Source organism: Lissotriton helveticus, chromosome 10 (genome assembly GCF_964261635.1).
Source record: "Lissotriton helveticus chromosome 10, aLisHel1.1, whole genome shotgun sequence".
NCBI lineage: Eukaryota > Metazoa > Chordata > Amphibia > Caudata > Salamandridae > Lissotriton > Lissotriton helveticus.
The window spans coordinates 1,092,453,699-1,092,480,555 of record NC_136071.1 but is presented as its reverse complement, the minus strand read 5'-3'; the positions used below and the strand labels follow the sequence as shown (position 1 = coordinate 1,092,480,555).

Below are 26,857 nucleotides of genomic sequence, written 5' to 3'. Positions count from 1 at the left end.
AGGCCGGGAAAGGGCTTCATTAGTTAAAGAACAAGAGTGTCTCGTAGGTACGCCAGCCTACAGATTTGGTTGCCATTCATTCGGAGCGGCTTGCATAAACCCGCATGCATTTGCGGTTGAATGTAGTATTCGATGAAATCCTCAAAGTACGCGTGTACACTCACCGCAACAGAAAGGACGTGTCTCAAAGTAGAACGCTATTTATTTTCCGAGGAGACCCTGGTGACAATATGGTAAACACACCGTGACGTGCAAAGGAAGGTTTCGCACAGTTGGTAGCTAGGGATGCGGCAGCCAAGGTGTGATATTTGAGTGCTTGGAGACTTGCGTTCATTTAATCGAAGTGCCCGAATGCTTTTTTTTTTTTTTTATTTCACATCCGACAATCCAGGTTACTTTTTGCGTTATTTTTGTCAGGCCATACACAGATCTTGTCAGTTCCGTCAAGTTTGCAATGTCCGCTTGTATCCGGGTTGGACTTCAAAGGCCCGTCGCCGCATGGGTGCTGCCAGTTAAGCTGTACCACCTATTCACGGAATAAGTCTGTGTGGGTCTCGGACCGCCGGCGAGTGTCTGCTCTGGGTTCTAATCTCGGCTTCTCGACGTTTTGTCCATGTTCGCATTGCACCCTCGGTCCCGTATTGCAAGTGTTGAGAAACCTGTGTAATTTTTGTATTCGAACTCTGCATATTTACTTGTCAATATTTTTGGCAGGGGGTGTGAATTGCCCTTCGTAAAATGATGAGTGGCGATGTTTCATAATCTCCAGTGATACCTTTCGCTTCTCGACACGGCCCCCCTAATGAGTTTCGGGGATTAATATACCCGTCCCTATTGTTCCAGCACAACCCCCTTCTGTGCCCACGGGATTGGGATCCTTGGTAAAATCACCTTGAATCGGCGAGATAAAAAAAAAATGTCGGTCACCTGGCAACCTCCCCCTATGCTTATTGGCTGTTGCGGTCTCCACCCTCTAGCAGATGGATTTGTCTATTTTTATGCACGGCAAGTATTCATGAGGAACCTTTGCACTTCACTGACCCTCTCTCCATAGAGGGATATGAGCCTCGAGGTCTGCCCCCCCCCCCTCCTCCTCTTCAAGGCTCCTCCAGGGCTTCTTAAAACATTGTCTGCGTGGGAAGCGCTAACCATCCCGGGTACAGAGGGGATCCTGCCGCTCGGGAGATCTGATGCAGCTCCTTTATCCGTCCTGTTTCAAAAGTTAGATTAGCGGGTGCACAACCCATTAACATTAGGCTATTTGCCCACGCGGCTTCCCCGTAGAAACTATTTTTGAAATGCCCCCTTATATTGTAATAAGTGCCTGTCCAACTAAATGTGTAAGCCTTTTATTTAGCAAAGCACTGTGAAGCGAGGTACAACCTGCCCGAGCACGCTGCTATACAATGGAAGTTCATGTCCGTTCAACCCGATCGGCTTGTGTATCGGACTCTCAAATATTCCCTCAAGTGTCTTTGCCTTTGCCTTTATTATTGGTATATGCACACACCAACGTGCCATAAGGACTCTTGGGGTGGATGGGGGGTGCGTGGGTTACAATATGGCAGTTCATTACTTAGACAATGTATTGGGAAGGAGGGCCTAAAAACAGCTGCATAAGTAACTCATCAAATGTATGGTAGTGTGACTAGTGTCGTTCACCCCGCCCCTCACCACTATTTTTGAATATGATAAACTGTCAAATTTGATGGAAGTGTTTTGAACAGTCTTATCGTGATTATGACGATTCTCCGACCCTGCAAGCGTCAGCGTGATTTCTCTTCGGCTGAGTGGAAGCCCAGCAGAATGTGCCCGATCTAGCACCAAGCCTGAGAATACTGCTGCTGATTGTAGTGACTCGCATTGCCATGTTGCCAGTTTCAAAGCATTGCACATGTCTGCCCGAGGAATGGCGGCACATGGGCCTAGTGATTTGAACAGCCTTGTGCCCAAGGTAGGCACCTCGGGATTGCATTTGAGCCAGCTGGTTTGACAGTAAGCCCCTAAACCACGAGGGGTTGTGCTCTTCGCCTGTGGCGATTGGACACGGGCCCAGACAGCACAGCTACCCATCTTTTTACCCACGTCCCCGTAGGGGTGTCTATGCTCCTCCCCATGAACAAGTTCAAGTGTATGCTGCTCAGTTGCTAAGGTGAAGGGGTCTGGCCTTTGCCTTGGTCTGCAGGGGCGAGAGCGAGCTTGTTTTCCTTACTTCCAGAGAAGCACTTGAAGTACACACCATCATCTACATTTTGCTGTTTTTTTTCCTTGTTTCCCACCCTGTTTACGTGGACCATCGTTCCTTCGTTTTTGGGGGGGAGTTCCACCCTACAATTTCCATGGTATTTAAGATATCCGGAAAAGGGGTAATGCCAGTTTACTCCACGAATGACTGCAAAAATCCACCGAGGTCCTATTACTTGCCCCCCCCCCTCCCCCCCCCCCCGTACCCGAAGGCTCCAATTCACCTTTTTAGTTTGCCAGAGGATGTGCAGAGTGGCGGTGCAGACACACACATACACCACACACACATAACGCACACACAAACCACACACCTCAGTCTCTCAACACCACACACTTGTCACCACTCAACACAACACACTCACCACCACACTCACTCCCCAGGCTCACCCCCACAGACTCACCACCACACACTCACCAGTACACAGAAAACAACACACACAACAACACACCCCCAGCCGTCAATGAATGCTTTCACCATGCACAAACACCAACAACCATCATCCATCTGTGCACGCTTTTACCAAGCACACACCCACCAGCCGTCAGTGCACCCTTCCACCAGGCGCACACACCTCCAGCCGGCAGTGCACTTTTCCACCAAGCAATTGCAGTATGGTACACTTTACTTTTCAACATATTCATATAAAGCACAGCATGCCACCATTGGTAAAATTACAATTCAACCAACATACTTCCACTAGACACCACATGCACACACTCCATAACACATGGCAAAAAGACATTGGCATTTACAATGCCATTAGCTCAAACTCCAATAAATCCGAGCCCGATTGCATTTCTAATGCTTGTTATTATCTAGAATTGGCAGTTTGGTTTTATACCGGTTAACGAATTTGCGTAACAGTGACACTACTATTACTCTTTAGAAGGCATATCTTATGCAACCACAAGGGTTGTGCGTGGTAAGCCGAGGGGAGAATGTCTGCAGAGGGCACGGTTTAGGGCAAGGGTACTCACGGACTTTCTCTCTGGGCCAAATTTACAGTGTGGTTTGTGGCAGAGGGCTGCACCAGTAGGGGCGGGGTCAATGGAGGTGGGGGCTAGAGAAAAATTCACCACCTTTTCAAAACAAATCAAAGTGGTACTGTAACTCTGTGTCCATACAATACCTGCAAGGACACCTGTTAAACGTACATTCAGCGCACAAATATAGCACACAGTCTATAGATCAAGTCAACAACCATTGGGAAAAATGTATATCTGACCAGTTAACAGGTAACCTTGCATTTATTATATGGACACACAAGGTTACAGTACCTTAACCTTGTGAGTCCATATAATAAGTGCAAGGTTACCTATTAACTGGCCAGTATACATTTTTCTCAATGGTTGTTGACTTGAATACTCTGATTCTACAAAATTTATTAGCACAACGCAGAAAATTGAAACATTTTTAACTGCCTGGGATTTGAGGAATACCTTACCCTGAATGTCTGTGATTGTGCAGTATTCATTTGCCTAAAACCTGGAATTGTGTAGTGTTTATTTGCCTAACACCTCTGATTGTGAAATATTCATTTACCCAACACTTGAGATTGTGCAGTATTCATTTGCCCATCACTTGGGATTCTTTGTGTCTGTGTCCATCAATGTACAGCAATCACTCCTTCTGTGCCTGCCTACATATGTGCAGTATTCATTTGCCCATCACTTGGGATTCTTTGTGTCTGTGTCCATCAATGTACAGCAATCACTCCTTCTGTGCCTGCCTACATATGTGCAGTATTCATTTGCCCATCACTTGGGATTCTTTGTGTCTGTGTCCATCAATGTACAGCAATCACTCCTTCTGTGCCTGCCTACATATGTGCAGTATTTATTAGTTCAATGCATGTGAGAGTGAATTATTCTGCTCACTAAAGCATGGATCTCACAACATTCATGGACCACAGTACCTGAAAAGAGGAAAAGGTTTATCCCCATTGCCTTATTCACCCCTTCAATTTCTGAGAATATTATTTCCTGGAATTGTGCACTATCCTTAGGGTTAGTACCTTTTTATTGCGCAGTTTCATCATTTGCATTCCCAGGAGAGTGCTCTAATCCTCTGTCTTAATGAAAAGGCCCTTTCTGCAATCCTAATGGCCTCGGTCTGAAGGCCACCAAGTGGTTCTGTGGGTGGCGAGGAGGGAAGCACACTGGCCAGATCCAGGGAGGCCCCCTGCTGCAGTCCCAATGTTGCCCAAGGGTGCAGGCAAGTGCAGACAGTGTCGGCGCTGTGGGCATGTCTGCAGCAAAGGCCGTGTCGCAAAAGTGTCCCTTTGCCGACACCTACTTCTCTCCGGTAAATGGATCCCTGAACACTGATATCATCTTCCACACCGCACGCAGAGCTCAATGGAAAAGAGCGTTCCTTACCCTACTCAACGTCTCCACCACCAGGAAATCCGCTCATGGACTAACACTCTCCATCGCACCATCCAAACTCTTCCCAGGCAGTACAGCCATTACTATTTACAATAACGGGAATGTTCTAATTCAATCCACAGACAGAAACCTGGAACTACTCGACAACCTGTTCCCCACTTTCAAAGAGCACCTCTCCAATCGTCGGCCCTCCACACATACCCCAATCCAACTGAATCAGAACTCCTCACTTCCAACTAACGTCTCAGAACGACCCACCGCCTCTGACCCTCACAACCCGACTCTATGCCATCCCAAACCCCCCCACCCCAATATCGCCACTCCCTACACTCCCGCCACACCTAGCTCCCCCTTCAGCCGTGACCGCTCTCTCCCCACTCCCTGCTCCCCCCCCCTCCTGGACCCCACTCCTCCCTCAACATCTCCCCCCCTACTCTCTGCACTCAAACAACTCCTGACATACACCCCTCCCTCAACCTCTCCCCCCCACTCCCTGCACTCCAGACACTCCTAGCCTTCACTCCTCCCTCAACAGCGCCCCCCCATTCTCGGCACTCAACCCATTCCAGACCTACACCCCACCCTCAACATCTCCCCCCCCACCCCACCCCACGCACCCCCGTCACTCCTAGCCTCCACTCTTCCCTCAACAGTTCACTCCCCACCCGTGGCTCCCCCCCACTCCTGGTCCCCACTCCCCCCTCAACATCCCCCCCCCACTCTCACTCCCCATTACTACACTTGCCCCCCCCCCCCGCAACGACCAGTCTCCACACGTCTCGCATTTGCCTCACCCCTCCTGTTACTGATTACCCTTCCAATAACTCTAACCCCATACCCAACGGCACGCTGGACGCAATCATGACCACCCTCCTCCAAGTGAAAGATCTCCACACGCTCAAAGAGTTACTCCACACGCACAACGAGCACCCCCCCACACCCTAGGCACCCCATACTTGGGACCTCTATTCCCTCTCACAATACCTCCAACAGGCCTAAGCGCACCATCAAGACACATCCTAATCGCTCCTTACATTGGACCTCCATCCCCTCTCGCAATACCGCCAACCGCCCCCAGCGCGCAATCAAGACTCTCTCGGACCGCGACATACACACCCTACTCAGCACATATGTCCCGGCAACCCAAAACAGCTTAGCCACCACGCACATGTCCATCCCTACGATTCTCTCCAACCCTCCTCACTAAAGTCCCTCTCACTATGGACCCCTCCACCTCCCCTTGCACCCCCAGACTCAAATGCACACTTCTCAACTGTAGATCGGCCCAAAAACACTCGACGGAGGTCGCTGACCTCATCTTGTCTAGGAACCTTGACCTGGCCATACTAACTGAAACATGGTTAACTGAATCCTCCAATCCAATCATGGATATCCTAGTCCGCCCCAACTACTGCATCACTAGACTTGACAGGTCCAACAAGACAGGTGGCGGAATCGCCTGCATTTACAAGAGCAACCTCTCTATTAATAAAGTCACCGCCCCTTCTCTTACCTCCTGTGAATACTTCTGCCTTGATGTCATCAGTGAGAACAAACCTGTATGTTCACTACACATCATGTACCACCCCCCGGGGGACAACCTCCTCTTCTCCCAACAACTCATGGACTCAATGTCAATCAACGCAGGATGGCAGAACACACAAATTTACCTTGGTGACTACAATCTCCACTGGAATGATTGCAGTGACGCAGTAGTTAATAACCTCAAAAATGTCCTTATCGCTTCTGACCTCACTCAAATTTGCAACACCCCAACACATGACAAAGACTCTATCCTCGACCTGGTCATCTCCAAAGAAGGCACCACTCAACTTGACTCAATCCAACCTTGTGACTGGTCAGACCACCATATTATCACATTCCTCATCAAGGAAAAAGTAAAACTCATCCCGGTGCAATACGCCATGCCCAAAGTTTGGAAAAGAGACATGAGGAAACTTAATCCAAACTCTCTACCCCCTAACAGCTGCAATCTCCAACTCCCCCCTACCGACGTTACTGACGTCCAGGACCTAACTGACCACTATCTCAACTCCATGGCCTCAATAATCAATGAGGCCGCTCCAATGCAACTGAAAAGAGTATCCACTAAGATATCCAACCCCTGGTACAACGGGAGTCTCAATGAAGAGAGACGGGCTATGCGAATGGCAGAGCGCACCTGGAGATCAATTCCCTCGGCACTGCATCTTAAAACGCTGAGGAAAAAGAGAAATGCTTATTTCAGGAAAATAAAACGCTCAAAATCAGAGTTCTTCAGACTCCAGCTAGACCAAGCAAAAAACCGTCCAAGTAAACTGTTCGAGCTAATCCGATCTCAATCTAAGGAACAACCCCCAGCTGTCGACATTATGAGCACTACTCCTTCCTGTGAAGATTTCTCAGCTTTCTTTAACAAAAAAACTGACAATATAAGGAGCGACCTCCTCAATGACGCAAGCCTTTACTCAATACCCAACTGCATAACACCCAATAAACTAAAAAACAATGCGACATGGTCATCCTTTGACACCTACTCTGAAAAAGAAATTGACAGAATACTCAGCACCCTAAAACCATCCAATCACCTCACTGACCCTCTTCCTGCTAACGCCGTAAAAGACTTCATCCCTTTACTACTCCCACTCTGGACTAAAATTATCAATAGCTCACTACAACAAGGAACCATCCCGGACTCCCTCAAAGTTGGACAAGTTACACCTTTACTGAAGAAACCAACAGCCGACCCCACTGATCTAAACAACTACTGTCCGATTACCAACATTCCCACTCTTGCCAAACTTTTAGAAAAATGCGTACAACTACAAATGACAAAGCACATAGAAAAGTTTGATCTCCTCAACCCACACCAATCAGGCTTCCGAGCAGGGCACAACACTGTAACCGCTATGACTCACATAATTGACGACGCCATCCAAATCTTAGATCAAAATAATACCTGCCTCCTCATCCTTCTTGATCTCTCTTCAGCATTCGACACAGTGAAACATGAGAACTTACTCGATCTCCTAAAGACAAGAATGGGCTTCTCTGGGACTGTGCTTCGTTAGTTCACTTCCTTCCTACACAACAGGTCTCAAAAATTCAAGAGCAAAAACCTGATGTCTTCCCCAGTACCGGAATCGTTAGGTGTCCCTCAAGGATCCTGCCTATCCCCTACTTTGTTCAACCTAGTTATGGAACCTCTCACCACCCTGCTACAAGCATCCAATGTACATGTACGCTGATGACACTCGAATATATCTCAAGTTACAATCCCCCAAAGACATCCTGAGTCTGAATTCAACTATCAGAAGCACCCAATCCTGGCTGGCCGATAACCACCTCAAACTCAATGCAATGAAGACTGAGTTCCTCCTAATCTCACCTCCCTCGAAAATATCCTCCGCACAAACATGGCTTAAGCACCTAACAGCACTCAATGTCCAACCGACCATCGTAGACTCCGCAAAATCCTTAGGCATAACACTTGACACCAACCTCAACATGCAGCAGCATATCAGCAAGGCTACTAAGGGGGCGAACTTCCAAATAAATACCTTGAGGAGACTGAAACCCTTCCTCCCAGCAAAAGACTTCCAAACAGCAGTACAAGCTCTAGTCATCCCTCGCATAGACTACGGCAGCGTGGCCCTCTGCGGCCTCCCCCTAACAACAACTGCACCCCTCAGAGCGTCACTAAATGCGGCAGCGAGACTCATCACTGGATCAAAAAAACATTCGCATATCTCCCCTGACTTCAAATCCTTGAACTGGCTGCCTCTTGAAGCCAGAATACAGCTGAAAATTGCCTGCATGACGCACAAGGCTGTACACCTGAAATCACCCAGCTACCTCACTCATAAGTTGACAATTTCCGGCGGGTCCAGAACTACCAGGAGCACAAACAATCTTCTGCTGAAACCGCGAAGATTCCGGAAGGAAAAAACTTAAACGCTCCTTCTCTGGAATGGCGCCCAGGATCTGGAACGCACTTCCTCCTGAAACGAGGCTCATCTCCTCCTCCCTTCTCTTTAAGAAAGAAGTCAAAAGTATCCTTATGGCTAAATACACTTGAACAATTCGTTTGATTTACATTGCAAACAGTATTACCAGTATTTTATTATGATATAGCCTATATATTCCTTTGCACGTGTGTTTTGACTTGTATTAGTCTAAAGTGCTTAGATCCTTTGCTCCCTCATATGGTTTTTTTTAATCTATCTCTGTATTATTTACAGCGTTTTGATGACCTACGCTCCAACTATGCCTTGCTACCTCATACCTGTACTATACGTAATATTTTTGCTATGTACATGAACTTGATGATCTACCTACCTACTATGCCCCCTTGTTCCCCTACCCTTCCACCTGCCTGTGTAAAGCGCTCTGTTATCTGCAAAGATCTTGTTCGCGCTATATAAAACTTTCAAAATAAATAAATAATAAAAGGCTCCCTAAAAGTCAGTTGTGAACAAGCAACAGCTGACTTTTTTAAAGGGTCTTTGTTTCCTGTCACAGTGAACATCGAAGAGGGCCACTCAAGCATACGTAGTGAATCTTCTATCGCACATGCTCCAGCGGCCCTCTTTAATGTTTGCTGATACTCTTTAAAAAAACACAGGTACATTGCCTGAAAGGTCAGCGGGCCGCCAGGGAAGGCCTTCCGGGCCACTGGCGGCCCGCAGGCCTTACTATGGGTACCACTGGTTTAGGGAAACATTAAATTAATCTAATGACATGGAATAATGCAAATAAAAAGGTTTGTTTTGCAGATGAACGTTGGGAGTGAATATGGGGAGATTAATTTTGTAAACTGGAATACGAACACAGAGTGGCTATGAAGCTATTGATCCTTATCTAAGAAGGCACTGTCATAGGTTGATGAATTGATGCTAGATTAGGTTAATATATCTGGTATAAATAATTCTAGGAATTTTCTTTGGTTGCGTGGGGTTGAGGGTGAGTGAATCGTGAGCTAGGCCAGAGAGAACAAGATGTTTTGCAGTTTGTCCAAACTTAAGTTAAAGTACCAGAGTATTATGAAAAAAATGGGGGGGGGAGAAGAGTGAGACTCCAATACATTGTCCGGGTTATTAAAGAGTGCACTTTTAGCGCTTGGAAGGAGATAAAAAGGTCACAATGTTGAGTTTGAAGGAGCCAGTGATTGCTGTGGAGTGGTGTTAAAAACAGGATGCGCTAAGCCCCCTCAACTGACCTCTGTGACATCTTGCCATTATATATTGACAAAATCAACACTTTAAGGATATGCCTCACCACTGCCTTCCCTCAGACTGCTCCCTCCTGTACAACCCTTCGGAGTTGGCATCGGTTTCTAAAACTTTCATGAGCAATGCCAGACCCCCTCAGGTGGAATCGGGGTCACAGGGCAGACGGGGGGGGGGGGGGCTATTGTGTCCCAACCATGGTGATTAAAGTTGTGTACCATTGATGTTCTGGTGTTTGTCTCACTATGGCTCCCCAGACGGCCAAGCACAACACGTTCCACATTTGACTCTGGGTAGCAAGGGAGAGTAGTCTCCGGTATCTCCAGGGAGGTAGAATTGTAATTGTATTTGTTTCTCTTACCACACCTGACAAGGCGTCAACGTGCTTTTGGGTGAGCAGCATGCTACTTTCGAACCCAAAATGGATTAGTCTAGGGAAATATAAGTTACTTTGAGTACTGGACATGTGCCTCTGTTGGATTTAATAGGGTAGAGGAGGAAGAGTTTAGAAAGTTTTATTTGGTAGATTATAGTTGTAAAAAGGGGTTTAGGATGAGCCATCGGAGGGAAGAGTCAAGGAAGTGTTATTTGGGAGATCATAGTAGTACAAAGAGGGTTGCGGTGATCAAAGGGGAAGGGAGAAGTCTAGAAAGTTATTGGGAGATAGTAGTACAATGGTGTTTGGGATAAGTGGCGGAAGAGGATACATTTATAGGGGTATATGAGGCAGTAGTGCACTGCAGAGTTGAATTTTTTTTAACTGTTGGAGTAATGTTATAAATATGAGACATCTTAACTTCATAGATATATGTATATGGAAAATAATAAAAAATGTGTATTCTATAAAGTCCCATAATTGCATGTAACTGCATATATATACTTTTTTGTGTAATCGTATTGTTTGTTGTTGTAAATGTTACGCATTTTTTATTTAAATTATTTTCCCAAATATTTCAATAGTGAAGCACTTATAGATGCAGTTATGATCATGTTAATACATTGTGATGGATAAAATAAAACCGATCCATAAAAGCATCCAATCAAATAACTTGTATAACATAATCACACATTGTGATGGATAAAATAAAGCAGATCCATGAGCATATGATCAAAAAGCATATGTTTATACTATGCAGTGACGTATATACATATTGAGTATAGTGTGTATATATGTATATATTCTAACGATAAGTAATATATACATTTGTTAAGCAGAGCTGTAAGAATATAGATATTAAAACTATTAGTATATATATTTGTACAAAAACTGACATATCTAGATACATATAATCAAATTATACATGTTAAGCATATACTGTACATCTGTGTTTTGAATATTGTGGTCATGTAGGAAAGAGCCAACTCATGTAGTCTTCTGAAGATAAGATAGGTATCCGTTGATCTTATGTTTGGGGGTAATGAATTTCATAGTTGCTAGAACAGAGGAAGATGTACAACCCATGGTTTCTTTCTTGTATTCTGAGGTTTTAAATGGAGGTTCCTTTTGTATGTATTTGATTTTATTCCTGATTAAAAAGTAGTCCAGCTCAGTGTATTGCTTTGTGCGTGATACAAAGCAGCTTGAAGGTGGAAATCCTGGCAACCAGTTGGCAATGTAGGGCCTTCAAAGGCAGGGTACGTGTGGACCTGTGGCTTTACATGTCTGGCGGCAGAGTTCTGAATTTGTTCTAGTCTTTTCATAATTGATAAAGATGATTGTTGGTAGATGCCATAGGCGTAATCCAGTTTAGACAGTCCAAGAGATGGTAGCTTGGACCCTGTGTGGAAATCCTAGGTGGGGGAAGGTGTGCCACAGAGTTTTCATATTCATAAAGCTCGAGCTTGCTAACTTATCCACTTGGCATTCATTAATAGTTTGTAGTCCATGGTAATTCCAAGGTTTCTTACTTCCAAAGTTTCTGGCTGGTCCCAGATCTTCAGGCAAGGTTGGGGCTCCAAGCCCAATCAACAATCAGACACAAAGTTTTGTCTAGCCTAGTGCCCAGAGGGCATCTTAGTTAAGATTAGTTTTGATTTGGACAGCGTACTTCCAACATTTGGTATGAAATTGCACTGGTGGACATCTTGTGGCACCACTAGAATTAATTGATTTCTAGAGTAGGGTGGATGACTGTTGTAAGGAAATGCTTCTTTTTTATGGTAACCCCCCAAAGTTTTGGACTGATGTGGCTGGTTTTTCGACTCTTGAATGCACTGAGGCCTGCTAATCTCACTGCCAGTGCACTCATCTTAAAAAGTAATTGAATGGCTAGTACCCAGGTATTATAAGCTAAATTACTTGTAAGTCCCATCCCTAATATGTGATACCCATGACCTAAAAGTTAGAGGGTCATGCCAGGGACTCCAACACTGATTGTTGCCACCCTGTGTGTGACAAAGGTAAAACATGGCTCCCAGTCTGCCAATGCAGACTGGAAGGGCAGTTTTAACTGCCTATTTGACTTTGCCACTTACAGCAATGACACAGTCCAATCCATCTAAGGTAGGCATATCAAGCTCTAAGGCAGTGTACTGTTTATTAGATGGTGGAACATGTACTTTTACATGTTCAAACAGTAAAAACACACAGCTGTTTTACTGTGGAAAATTTCAGGTCGCCCCATTGACTATTTAAAAGCGGACACCTCAACCCCTGCTAGCTTCTGTTAGAGGCTACTAAAGTTGATACTAAATTTCCAAACCGCTTATTGCATTACGCCTGTCTTGATGTCCAAGTTAAATTTAATATAACTAGTTGCTTTGTGTGATGGTTTTTGTTTTTTTTATGTTTTCACTTTGTTGCCCAAAGTCTGCTGTGCCTGTTCACGGATGCACATGGGTCTGTCCCCCAAGACAATTTTCTGCCCTCCCTGGGAGACGTGTAAATGTTTTCTTGGAAAAGGACAGAATGGATACCTGTTTTACGGGGGGAAGGGTGTTACCTTTCCTCTGCAGGAAGTCAATCAAGTAGCGGCTCAAAAGGCGAGCTATAAAGTGGAAGCCGCCTTTGAAGGACAAGTGCGAACACTTGGGAGAGAGGCTGCTCTATAGTTTAGGCAGACAGGCTGGCACTGTAAGCAGAGTGGAAACCAGTTGTCAACCGTTTTTTCAGGGGCATGTTGGCCCTACCTCCGGGTTGGGCTGGGAGTTGTATATGCCAAGAAAGTGGTTATGCTTTCTTGAGTAGGCAGAATGGAGCCGCCTTTGGTAGCTAGATGCCACACTTCACAGGAAGTAGTCCTCCGTAGGGAAGCAACCTAGTAGCTAATTTCCTAGTGACCGCAACCTCCCCTGAGGGCATTTTCTGGACACAAAAAAGGGTACCCCTGGCTTGTTGGACTTGAGCGGAGGACTAAGGGACTGCCATGCTACACCAAGGACCCGACTAAGAGCGGCTGCACCGATGTGGACTGTACCTGGTGGCTAGCAAAGGAAGGATGACTGTCCCTACGGTGTCCTGCTGGTGGAGAGACTCCTGAGCCCAGCTGAAGCAAGAGACTACAGGGAGTCATTTTGCTGACCACAGCACAGGGCCACAACAGTTGAAAAAGCCTGCTGGGGCGAGTTGGTATCCCTGAATCGCTGCTGTACAGCTCAAGGGACCAAGAGTTGTTGCTCACCAGTCGCTCCAGGGTCTATTAGACCTGGGCGAGTTGTCAGAGTGCATCTAGGTCACCCAGAAGGCAATTTATAGCCAAAAGAAGAAAACCACTGTACTGGGCTATTAGACTTTTGCAAAGCTCGAGAGGACTTTAGGGGAAGTCAACCACTTTGGCTAGGATTGCCTCACCAAGCCCACGGACTGGGGAGTAACCCCAGGAAGATGCCCATTGACTGAATTGCATCTTCAGCATTTTGTATCCCTTGCATCAGGACCACTCCATAGAAGTCAATGGCAAGCAGCCACTGACTTTGGAACGGAAATTAAAGTTGCTTTCTGGATGATGTAACTGTTTCTGTGTACCTTGCTGGCTCCCCTGGCTTGGCTCCCAGCCGGAGTTGGTTGTATAAAGTCACTCTTAGTAGCTGCATTGCTTAGCATCGTTTTTCTTGAAAAGTTTCTAAGTGTCAAATTTGTTGAATTGGCCAGTGCGTGTTCATGGTTAAGTAAAGTGTATGCCATGTAAATTCTGTATCTCTGGAATCCCCTGGTGTCTTTTTTTGTGGAATATATCATTCTAATCTAATTTTTATAAATTGGTGTTGTCTCCTGTATTTCTTTCAGTCATTTTTGTGATCTTTAAATGCTTTACACTTGTTCCTTTGTGTAAGCCTGGCTGCTCAGAGCCACAGTTACCCATGATTGAGCTAAGGGTTTAACAAATTAAACCTGACTGGTCCTAAAGGGTGTTGGTAGTGTATTGCATGGTGAGATCTCCCAACCACACCCTATACTATACCCAGTTTCACCACAACTGTATAATGAAAATGGTTTAGAATCTCATTGTGTTATAGTTCAAAGACCTGATTGCTCTCTGCCTTTCCCATTGCTTTTCAGATGTCATTAGTATAGAGAAGACTGGAGAGCACTTCCGTCTAGTATATGACACCAAGGGGCGTTTTGCAGTTCACCGTATTACAGCTGAGGAAGCTAAGGTGAGTAGTTAAATATTGAAATGAAAGTGCATAGTCTCAATTTTCTACCCCTTAAACTGTGTGCCTATGCTGACATTCCCTTAAAAATGTGTAATCTCTGTTCTGCTTGTCTTACTTGGTTCTCTTATACGGGCCCTTAAATGTTTGTTTGTTTCTAAATCCAGAACGGTAAGCCTCCTTTGAAACAACTACCCCTCTACACCATAGAAGATGAAAGTTCGTTCTTCCATTTAGGAAGATTTTCAAACCAATGTTGATCTTTTCTTATTGTGCTTCTTACTTTAACCTCTGCCCCGTTTCTTTTGTGCTTAAGCAAATGCTGGACATGTGATACTGCAAAGCTTGCTACACTTTGGTTATCAGTTGAACTCTAAATATTACCTTGTTTCACATCAAGCTATATTTGAGTTCATACTTGGGATGGTAATTGGTCCGAGGTTAGGTTAGCTGATAAATATTGTCAGTCATGTGCTTTGATAGGTATTAGGCATTTTAGCTGATTGCAGGCTGTGCAACCAGCCTTCAAACTGTATTGTTCAAGGGGTTTGCTAAAATGTGCCTCAACTCTGTGCATTTTTATGGTCCGGAATAAAGGAGGCTTAGTACAGGGGAGTTTTGTGTTTTTTTTACCAGTGAGTTTACAATGACGAATCTGAAATGTATGTGGAGTCTGGTGAAAGTGGTCTAGTTTGTGGGTGCAAAAGTAATCTGCTGTAAAGTTATTTTCAGGTGTCATCAGTCGCTGATGTTATAATTGTGTGAGGTATTAGTGTGGAACGATGCACGAAGGCTGGAGTCCTTGGCAGTCCGTACTGAACTGTAGTACTTTGTGTTCAGTGTCTTGCCTTGTCTGGTTCCGAAATTATTCGAAGAATTACCCATTCACAGATTCGAAAAGCCTCTAGGGCTACAAAACACCTGCAGTTGGGATACAGCACCATAGTGAGAAGTTGAGCTTTTTAAAGGTCTGGACAGCTTTATGGCTTCCCCAAACCTAATTATCTTCCTCCTGCTGTGTATGATCCTAGTGCTGTTTATGGTCATTGTTAGGTGTTTGTGATTGGTTGCAGTTCAGTATGGTTGTAGATGCACACAGATTAGGTAGTTATGGCGTGGAAAGAAACTCCAGGGAAGAGGCATGACAGATATTGAGGAAAACCAATAGGGACGAGGAAGAGTCTAGAGGAAAAGCTAGTGAAAAGACTGATCTTTCTGAATCCTGCTTGTTCGCTTTGAAGCCCAGGGGTTGATTAAAACATAACATTCAACTGAGTAATAACCTCTGATGTCCGTTATTGTTGTGGTTGTGATATTTCAAGGCAGGACAAAGTAGAGGCTAAGGGAAAGTGTCTGTCCTAGGGGCAGTGCAGCTGGACAGGAGATTGGTCGAAGGAAGAGACCGGATTGTAGGTGGAGAGCAATGAAGGTTTTGCAGCGTGAATCTTTCTGGATTCACTATGCTGTGCATTATTCCGCTGTCTAGTGGTTGGGTCCGGAATCGTATTTTTTTTTTTTTCCGTAGCCCAGGTGGGCCTTGACATCCCACCTTCTGGTGTACTTCCAGTGACGTCTGCGCACTTCCTGCGGAAGCTCCCACCTTTGGACGCCATCTTTAGATTCTTTTTTCCGCCGTTGAGTCTGGATAGTCACCGAGAGGTTCCAGAGAAATCTACTGAAAAAGATTGGAGAATACATCCAGAAACAAGACCACTGAGCCGGGACGACTGAGGAGGAGAATATCAAACTTCGACGTCCAACGGAGAATGAGCACACAGGGGGTCCCCTGAGCGCAGGAATGGACAAGACTCTGTTCAAATTCTGCCGCAATTGCCACCACAAATACGCGCAGAAGGACCAGCACCGGTTTGCACCTCTGCCTGCCGTTCGACCACGAAAGCAAGGATTGCAACGCCTGCTCAGTCTTCACCCAGAAGAGACTCCAGATTAGAGAGAGGCAGAGGATACCCAACCACAGCATGCAAGGAAAAGGCCAACCTCCGTCACTTCGTGACTTGGGCCTCTCCAGTGACGAAGATGACAACATCGCTGAGGGACCAGGTGACCTCAGTCGTAGAGACTGATAAGAAAACTACAAAAGAGTTAGGAGAGACGTTGTCCCCATAAACCCCGACTAACTCTCGAAAGCCTGAGTCAGACTCGAAAAACAAAGTCCACGAAAGGAGCGCTGGCGCCGAAAATTTCGCCGGCCGCAGCTGCATCCAGGGACAAACAGCCCAGCGGATCCTTCGAAAAGGACTCCCAGGCGGCGAACACAAGAAAAGCCTAGGTCGTCTAAGCACGTCCCCGAAAAGGAGCGCTCGACGCCGAAGGAAAAGGACCTGAAGGCTACTTCAAAATTGACGTGTACGTCTAAGAGATCGTCAGACACAGAACGCCGAACAGGCCGCCGAGATGGAAAGGAAGAAGAGAAGGCTCGAGGCCGAAATGGATAACATCCTGCAAAGGAAAAGAGAATTAGACGAATGGATGAAGAGGTTCACCATCCCATCGAAGGCGACGACTATCTTCAAAGTCGAGGAGGAAGAGGAGTTCGGGGAAGAGCCGCCGAAAAATCCTGAGCCCCAAGAACACCAAGAGGAAGAGGGCCTATACTATGACGAGGAAGACCAGCGCACGAGTTTGGACTCTGGAGCAGGACCTGGATTGGCAGGACCGCTACGCCGAAAGCCCAGAAGAGGCCATGGAGACCTATCCTTCAAGACATTCGCCGCCAGATGACATTGGGATCTACAACATGGTCATCAGGAACGCGGCAACGGCTTATGGAGTGAAACTGAAGGGGAAAAAACAGCCTGCTTCCTCCTAGAGACCCTGCTCCCCAGCAAAACCAGGAGTCCATTCCTCCCCATGCTACCAAGTGTCCTGGACCAGGGGAGGGAGGCATTCAAGGAACCAGCAAGCTGCAGGTCTGTGTCACCTAGGACAGAGAAGAAATACAAACACTTCTCTAAGGTCCCTCCCTACAGCCAGGGATCCGTCACGGCTGATTCCATCATCGCAGCAACAGCCAGAAAGAGGGTGAACGTTCCCACAAAATCAGGCCCACCACCAGACAAAAAGTAAAAAGATTAGACCTGACTGGAAGGAAAATGAAGAGAAATGCCAACTCTAATGCCCTACTCAACAGACATACGTACCAGCATTGGGACTAATTTGGGCAGCTGCTGAAACCCCTCCCTGAGCAATACCCAACAGAGAGCTACGCACCTAGTGGCGGAAGGCAAGAATATAGCTAACTCATGCCTGAAATCAGCCCTGGATGCGGCAGACACATCCAGCAGGCTCATGATGATCGGGGTCACAGAAATAAGGCATGCCTGGCTGGGGATTTCAGGCTTCAAGCCGGAAGCTCAGAATAACATTCTGAACACTCCCTTCAATGGAGAAACCCTGTTCGGAGCACCAGTGGATGAGAAACTCATCCAACTGAAAAAGATAAATGAAACTGCAAGATCCTTGGGGGGGCCTTGCAATTCAGAGGAATGAAAAGAGGCGCACCCCGACACGAAGGCCAAATGGAAGAGGGGGAAACCAGCCGGGAAAGTCCCGACAGTCAAGCACAGCAGGGCCAGCAAAAGCAAATCTGGCAATACCAGCCTCGGGCCAGTCTTTTCGCCGGTGGGTCGATTGACGAGTGCAAACAAGAGGGGGCCAGCAAACCACCTCTAAGTGACTCCGCACCACCAAGCGTGCCCACCCCCACAACACCTCTGTGGGAGGGGCACAACAAAGCCAAGAAAAAAGGGTTACACGGGCTAAAGGTCCACGAACATGTAACGCCAGTAGGAGGCAGACTAAAACACTTCTACCAGGAATGGTAGAAAATAACAGACAAATGGATACTGAACATCATACAGTTCGGATACTCCATAGAACTGGAAAAGAAACAACCAAACAGGAAACCAAAAAAGAAAGCACGCTCAGAAAAAGAACTAGCGCTACTCATAGAGGAAGCACAAGAACTCCTCCACAAAGAGACCATAGAAGCAGTACCATTCAAAGAAAGAAACAAGGGGGTGTACTCTAACTACTTCCTCGTACCAAAGGTGGACGAAACGAGACCCATCCTGGACCTACAGCTCCTGAACCAATGCATAAAAACGCACAAATTCAAAATGACATCTCCAAGAAGTCATCCCTCAGATAAGGGACGGAGACTTTGTCCACCATAAACCTAAAAGACGCCTACCTACACATTCCCATGAACAGGCAGCACAAACATCTACTGAGATTTGCCATCAGCAAAGCACATTACCAGTTCACTGCCCTGGCCTTCGGACTAAAATCTGCGCCAACTGTCTCGCCAAGTGCTTCGCAGCCGTGGCAGCGCACCTAAGGAGGGAAGGGATTCATGTATACCCCTACCTCGATGACTGGCTGATAAAAGCAAGTTCTTACAAACAATGCCAAGAACATGCACAGCGGGTCACAGAGACGCTAACAGAACTGGGATTCTCCATACACTGGGGGAAACCCTTGATGGAACCAGAACAGGTGAAGATCTCCCTAGGCGCACAGATCAACACCATACAGAGCAAAGTGTTCCCCAGCGGCAAGCGAACACTTGCCCTGCTGAAGGAGACACGTCAGTACCAGAGGGGGTGAGCTCTGACAGTGAGGACAGCGAGCAAGATCATGGGGATGATGGCGTTCTGCATACACCTAGTCCCCAATATACGGCTCCACATGAGACCATTCCAGGAATGGCTGCAATAACAATGGTCACAAGCTACAGGGAGTTGGGAAGATCTAGTGGTTGTAACGCATGCAGTGCAGGAGGAGATGGCGTGGTGGAACAAGGAGAACATAACAAAGGGGAAGCCTCGGACACCACGAAACCCAACAGTGACCATCACCACAGACGCATCCCAGAAAGGATGGGGAGCACACATGAACCAACTCAAGGTGCGGGCCTGTGGACCCCAGCAGATGCAATCAAACACATCAACTATCTGGAGATGAAGACTGTGTTCCTCCCACTAAAGACCTTCCGGAAACATCTGTACGGGCAAAGAGTGCTGCTACAAACTGACAACACCACAACAATGTTCTACATCAACAAACTGAGAGGAACACAATCAGTCGCACTACCCAACCGAACACAGGACATATGGAGATGGGCCATCCCACTCAAAATAGACCTCCTAGCTATACACCTACCAGGAAAGGACAACGTGGAGGCAGACTGGTTCAGCAGACCGACATCGGCATCCCACGAGTGGGAGCTCAAGAAACACAAAGGCTATTCAAGAAGTGGGGGACACCAACAATAGACCAATTTGCAACACACCAGAATGTAAAATGTCGATACTTAGCATCCAGGCAACCAGGGGAACAATCCCAGGGGAATGCCCTATGGATAAGCTGGTCGAAAAAATTTGCCTACCCTTTTCCTTCCCCCCCCCCCCCCACTCGGCAAATGCAGAACCAGCAACATGACACTGATTCTGGTGGCACCACAGTGGGCCAGACAGTTATGGTTCTTGCAAATAGTGGAATGGCGCAGGGACCACTTCACACGTTCGGGAAAAGGAAAGGCTTACTCTCCATGCAAAACGGAGAGGTACTCCAGCCAGAGAGCTTCTGCCTAGCGGCATGGCTCCTGAAGACATGGAGTTCGCACACCTGAAACTGCCGGAGAGCACACTGCGGGTGCTACGAGAGGCAAGGAGACCTACCACACGGAGGTGCTATGTGGCAAAATGGAAAAGATTCACACAATGGTGCATCAAGGTAAAACTACACAAAAAGATGACCAAGAAATCAATAGTGCTAAAATATTTAATACACTGCTGAAATCAAATCTAAGTTCTACCTCGCTGAGGGTTCACCTGGCAGCGATAGTAGCCTACACAAGAGGAGAGACAGGAAAGAGCTTCTTTACATCACAAGTAGTAAAAAGATTCCTGGAAGGGGCTAAAAGGATCGCACAACCAAAGCGGATGCTGCCACCGGCATGGAACCTTAATTTAGTCCTAACAGAACTTATGAAGGCGCCTTTTGAGCCCATCCATAAAGCCTCACTACAAATGCTCACAACAAAGGCAGCCTTTCCAGTGGCAATCACCTCGCTAGGCAGAGTAAGCGAACTGCAAGCACTAACGCTACAAGAATCTTACATCCAAATACACAATGACAGGGTGGTGATGAGAACGGCCCAACACTTTATGCCAAAGGTGGTTTCACATGAACCAGAACATACAAATACCGAGCTTCTTTCAGAAACCATCCACAAGCGCAGAGAGGGCACTGCATACTCTGGACGCTAGAAGGGCAGTAATGCATTAAATGGAAAGAACTAAAGAGCACAGAAAAACAAAGCAGTTTTGTGTCCTTCGCAAGCAGTTTCCTAGGTAGACTAGTAACTAAGGCCACCATTGCACGATGGATCGCACAAACGATACAATTCTGCCACAAACTGGCAGGTCAAGAACTAACAGAGGGGGCACGAGCCCACTCTCCCAGGAAAAAAAGGAGCAACAATATCCTTCCTGGCTAACACACTCATTCAAGACATATGCCTGGCGGCAACATGGGCTTCAGTGCACACGTTCACTAAGCACTACTGCATGGATATACAAATGAACACGGAAGCACAGGTAGGACAAAAAGTGCTTCAACATATATTCAACCACCAACGCTCATCTTCCACCCAGCTGCCGCAAACATAACAAACCGCTCCAAAGTCTATGCACAGCATAGCGAATGCAGAAAGATTTACGCTGCAAAATGAATAGTTTCTTACCTTTTCGGTGTAGTTTTGCAGCTTGAAGATCTTTCTGGATTCACTAGCGAATCCACCCACCTCCGCCAGAAAGATGAGGCAGGAGAAGGTGGAACTGCAAGGAATAAAGACACCTTAAAAGACAGTGAAAATTCATTTACTTTTAGGAAGAATTGAAAACATTGCCAAGGACTCACGAACAAACCGCAAAAACAAGAAAAAAAGAATCCGAAGATGGCGCCCAAAGGTGGGAGCTTCCGCAGGAAGCATGCCGACGTCACAGGCAGTACACCAGAAGGTGGGACGTCAATGCCCACCTGGTCTACGGGAAAAAAAATACGATTCCGGACTCCACCACTAGACCGCGGAATAATGCCCAGCATAGTGAATCCAGAAAGATCTTCAAGCTGCAAAACTACACCGACAGATCAAACTATTCGTTACACTGAAACCTGTGGGTTTTGGAAAGACTAGACGAGAGGTGTGAGTGCTTTTTCCATTGAAGCTCCGTAGATGCGTAGTTGGCTTTTCTTGTCATGGTTCAACATCTCCGTCCATAGACAGACCAGGTTTATTTGTTGTCTGTTAGTGTGGTACTCCGGGACTTTGTGTGGAGTATTCTTGCTAGTATAAGCTATAGGTTTAGCCTAATGACTTTCCCCTTGTTCTGTTTAGGCAGAAGTCTGAGACTTGTTGGTGCTCTACTAAGCGGGATGGATTTATTTGCATGGTGGCAAGCCTGGTTTATTATTTGCTTGAACGTTTGTACGAAAGAAGCTGTATAGATTTCAGAACTTGGTATTATTGAAAAGAAAAATGTAAAAGGCTTATTGGATTTTGAATCTAATAGAAATACTCGTATAGAAGAGCAGACAAGTTGCCTGATTTAAAAAAATAAAATAAAAAGCACATGTACTCATTTAATACACTGTGGATGACCTTCAGTTGTTTTCATCCCCAGTACAAACTGTGCAAGGTGAGGAAGATCTTTGTAGGGACCAAGGGAATCCCCCATCTGGTAACTCACGATGCCCGCACCATCCGCTACCCTGACCCTCTCATCAAGGTGAATGATACCGTGCAGATTGATCTGGAAACTGGCAAAGTCACAGACTTCATCAAGTTTGACACCGGTAAGGCTTGGTAGTCACCTGCATTATTTTTTCACATGCCTGCCTTTTCTGAGTAGGATGGTCTGTTGAAATGTATAAGCAGATGTGCTCTGTCCGTTTATTGTAAATGCAGTGGTTTGTCTGCACTGTGCTCCCTCCTCGTGTGTTGAGGAGTGTGCCTTTGGGGCAGAGGAAAACATTAGTTGGAGAGGTGGATACAGATATTCATGGAGCTGCTTTTCTGGGGCCTACAAATCAGTGTTGCATACCTGCATATATTAAATTTTGGCCTGCATAGAGCTAAAGAATACCCCCCTGCTAGTAGTCCTTTAGACACAGGTAGACTCCAGTCCTCTTTGGAAATAAACCAAGGGCCTGAAGCAAATCTATCCCTTAGCTTCATTTGTTCTGGTTACTCCTACTTGGATGGCCAGAAAACCTCACTGAATGAGGATACTGTATTTTTTGTTTTGTACACCGACTGCAAATGTTTTCCAGACATACAAGACTGTTGGCTTGGTAAGTGGGACCAGCTATTACCCTATTTCTGTGTCCTACACCGAAATAGCATCGACCATATTTTACTTGCTGCTTTCATCATACTGATGTCTGACTCTCGTCTGTCTTGTACCTTGTTCCACATTCATGTCAGTGCTCTAACCCTGTCCCCTCTAGCCCTCCTTGTGCTTAGGTTACCTCGCACATTAACCTCTCCTTTCCAGCCTGTCCTTTCTCGGACTCTACTCACTCTTCATTCAGTGATGCATTTTCCGCCCCACCACCCATGCCTCATGCCTCTTGTGACTTGGCTCCTTTTCCACTCACAGAATAGAATGATAGGCGATGCACTTTGTTGCCTTTCCATACAGCCGTGGGCCTTCTAAGTTGTCATGCAGACCCCTTGGAACCTTACCATTAAGTTAGGTTTGTTGGGAGGCTCCTCCCCATTATGCAAGGTGCAGAGGTTGTATTCATGTTTCTCAAATAATTGTTTCATTATCTTGCATGCTATAATGTTAAATCTGTTACAAAAGTTCTTATTTAGAAGCTTTTTGTGTAAAATGCTTCTAGAAATCAGACCATCTCTGTATCTTGGTGTATTGGGCTTGAAGTACTTTCGTATGGCATGTTTTTAGTTCCATTTTACAAGATCCATCATTGTATTTTTATTTTGCATCAAACTTCTTATGTCCTTTTAGTGATTTGCGAGTGCATGTTGTGGTAGTAGCCTCAGAAGAGTGGATGGTTTTGCAACAGAATCTGGGATCTTCCATGAGATGGGATCCGAACGTTCATCTTGTTTTATTTAAAGAGCAAACATTGGGGACTGAGCATTAGTGGTAGGCATAGCCTAAACTCCAAAGCACACTGCAAAGCAGATGTAACCGAGCCTGATCGAGAACACTGGGTGGGGACTGACCATAAATAATTTTAAATCCAGTTGGTATGGCCAATGGGGCTAGATCTGTTAGAAGTTCTTATAATTAGTTGAAAAGGGGTAAAGGTATCAGTTGATTAATAGGTATTCAGGTGTTAAGTGCCACACAAGTGGAGCGAGGATGGACTCCGACTCTGTTGCCTTTCTGCCAGGCAAGACATTAGCAGTGGTATGTAGGCTACGTACATTTTGAGATGGTGAGGTTGGGATGTAATAGGATAAACTGGCAGGGATTCAATAGACAGTATTGTCCCTAATTAACATACAAAGGCAATCCATTATCAAAACCTAAAGGATGACTGTAACAAGTGATAGGATTGGCTGAAGACAAAATATGCTAAATGCTTTGTTTTTATGGAGGCGAAGAGGACTGTTCTGATCACTGGGAGACCATGCTCAAGAGTCAAACAAAATGACCACAGTTGTCATGGACCTGGTAGCTCCGAACATAAGTCTCCCTTTGTACATGCTTTCTGTGCTCTATCCTGAAGAAAAGATCTTATGTCTCAAATTAGCACATGCTATGAGCCTAAAAGACAGTAATAAACTACTGGCCTGCACGGGCATCCACTGCAAGCTTTGGACATTTCACAGTATGAAGAGATTTAAATAAAAACACAAGACCTCACCAGATGTCACTGATACAACAACGGCTAGTCTAAAGCAGTTGTTACAAAATTACACCATGCTACTGGCATGCCAATTTGGGTCTAGATTTTATTTACGAACAAATGAAAATTGAGGTTTCCTTCATCTGGTAACTTAATTAAATTGAAAAATTGATGTATATCTGACTTTTAGCAGACCTTCTAGAAATTGTTCTGGATGTTACTTTTTTTAGTCTTCAGCACCAAAAATATAATGTGTAATTTAATAAAGTTCATTGGACCCCTTAAATGTGCAATAATACCATTTTGGTATACAGTAATCTTTAGTATTTTTTTGCATTTTTAGGTAACCTATGTATGGTGATTGGTGGTGCTAACTTGGGGCGAATTGGCATCATCACCAACCGAGAGAGGCATCCTGGCTCATTCGATGTTGTTCACGTGAAGGATACTAATGGCAACACCTTTGCCACCAGACTGTCAAACATTTTTGTGATTGGCAAGGTAAGTAAAAAAAAAATCCATAGTAGCTGCTTTGCATGTGCCCTAATCCAGCAACCAGAAGTTAGTTATATGAAATGCATGTGATAAGTACATTTTCCCTTTGGACTTGGAAGTGAAGTATGCACTGTTGAATCTAATTAGTCCACTTCCAAGTCTTTTGAGAACTTTCTCTTTGCTCAGATGGGGGATTGTAACACGTAAACCAACATCGCAACAAATTCTTCATAGCTAAACTATACAGTTCTGCTGTGCAGTGACATTAACTCCACCATGAGCTACCCTAGTCATTAATTGTTTTATAAAACGCCTAACCCCAACTTGTTTTTCTTACACCATCTGTGTCAAAAAAATGCAAACATGAATGCTTGTTAAATACTGTACCTCTACTGCTTTTTTCATTGTGTTCACCCAGCTGTCTAGTTTCATAGCAAATTAATGTTGTAGAGATTCTCATGATGTTTTATATCCAGCCCCATTAATAAAACGTGTAATATGTACTGATTATACCCAGCACCTGATTGCTGAAAAGTGGTATAGATCTAAATATTTTACTGTGGTGCTAGTCCTCTATCCGTGGTTCCTTCCTACCTGTCCTTTGAAATGTATGATTGCACTGAATTCTGGTCAGACAGTCTTTTGGCAACTGAATTCTGGTGGCAGCTCAAGGAAAGAGTGGCCTTTCTCTATATTGGGAAAGGTTTCCTTTTTAATTCTTGCCTAAGACACTGCTCTCTTGCGACACCTTTTGTTATGTACAGTGGTTTTAGAGGCTAACATTGCTTCTCATTGGTTGGCTTCATTGTCAATCATTTGCTTGCTTATTATGTAGCTTCCGTAGTCTTAACTTATTCTTGAGTTGTGCATTCTTTGAAGCATGCACTAATTTCTGTGATCTTCCATTGCTCGCTTTTTCAGGTGCTACTTCTTTTTTTCCAAGCACGCTTGGAGTCTACGTGTTTTCCAGCAGTCTCCTTTGTGTGCTTCTCTGCCTCCGGTGTTCCAACCTCTCTTCTGTGTGCTTGCCTCCACCCCCCTTGCCCCTCCTGTCCACCCTTTTATTCATGTGCTTGCCCTAGCCTCAGCCGCCCACCCTTCGTAGTCTGTCTGCTTGCCGCTGCCCAACTCCATTCTGTTTGGGATAAGCAAGCTCTTTTCTGCTGCCTAGCAATACTGTGGTTCTTATCAGTTTTTGTGTTTACCCGTCGTTTAGTTGCTGGAGTGGCATTTGTGGGTTCGTTGTAATCTAATCTGGTCTTGTAATTTTAATATGCCTTCAGGTAACTGCTGGAATTATATTACCTGCCCTTTTATATAACTTTGTTTTGAAATTGTGCTTTAGGGTAACAAGCCCTGGATCTCCCTCCCCCGTGGCAAGGGCATCCGTCTTACCATCGCTGAGGAAAGAGACAAGAGACTCCAAGCTAAGCAGACTAGCGGCTGAGCTGGATGGGAACTCTGGAGGAAAACACGTTTGCAGTTGTGGAATAAAATCTTTAACAGTAAACCATGAAGATTCCATCATTTTCTGTGCTTGTCAAATTTTTTAGTGTAAATAAAGATTGGTAATGTAAAACCCTACAGAAAGGCAAAGGCCTTTTATTCTGCTCGGAAACTACGTCCTGAAAATGCCCTAAAGATTTTGTTTTCGCAAATATTTCACGTTTGGTTATTGCATTGACTGGCGACATGGGACACAGAACATGGGCGGCAGTAGCCTGTGAAACAGGCAATTCAAAGGTCCACAACTATGCAGAAATCCTATAGCGATAAGCCATACCATTAGCAGAAATACAGTCCCCTAATTGAAAAAAGTGTGATGCTATAAAATTTTGACTTCTCAAATGTCAAGGATGAAACTTCTCCTGTCCCAGTAGGAAATGAGCACAACGTCCTGCTGGAGTAGACAAAGTTCAAGTTCAGTAATTTGTATAGCGCACTACTCACCCAGAGGGTCTCAAGGCGCTTGGGGGAGGGGGGTAATTTATTTATCAAAT

At 45.5% G+C, this 26,857-nt stretch overlaps 1 protein-coding gene across 1 annotated transcript in view; it reads left to right on the top strand.

Moving 5' to 3' along the window:
- Nucleotides 1–26,367, top strand: part of RPS4X (ribosomal protein S4 X-linked) — a 33,415-nt gene extending 7,048 nt beyond the window's left edge. The window contains exons 4-7 of the mRNA XM_078663808.1: nt 14,359–14,456; nt 22,163–22,334; nt 24,706–24,863; nt 26,203–26,367. Coding sequence (XP_078519934.1) covers nt 14,359–14,456; nt 22,163–22,334; nt 24,706–24,863; nt 26,203–26,304 — 530 coding nt within the window. The 3' untranslated portion in view covers nt 26,305–26,367. The remainder of the gene's footprint in view (nt 1–14,358; nt 14,457–22,162; nt 22,335–24,705; nt 24,864–26,202) is intronic.
- Nucleotides 26,368–26,857: the final 490 nt, after the last annotated feature.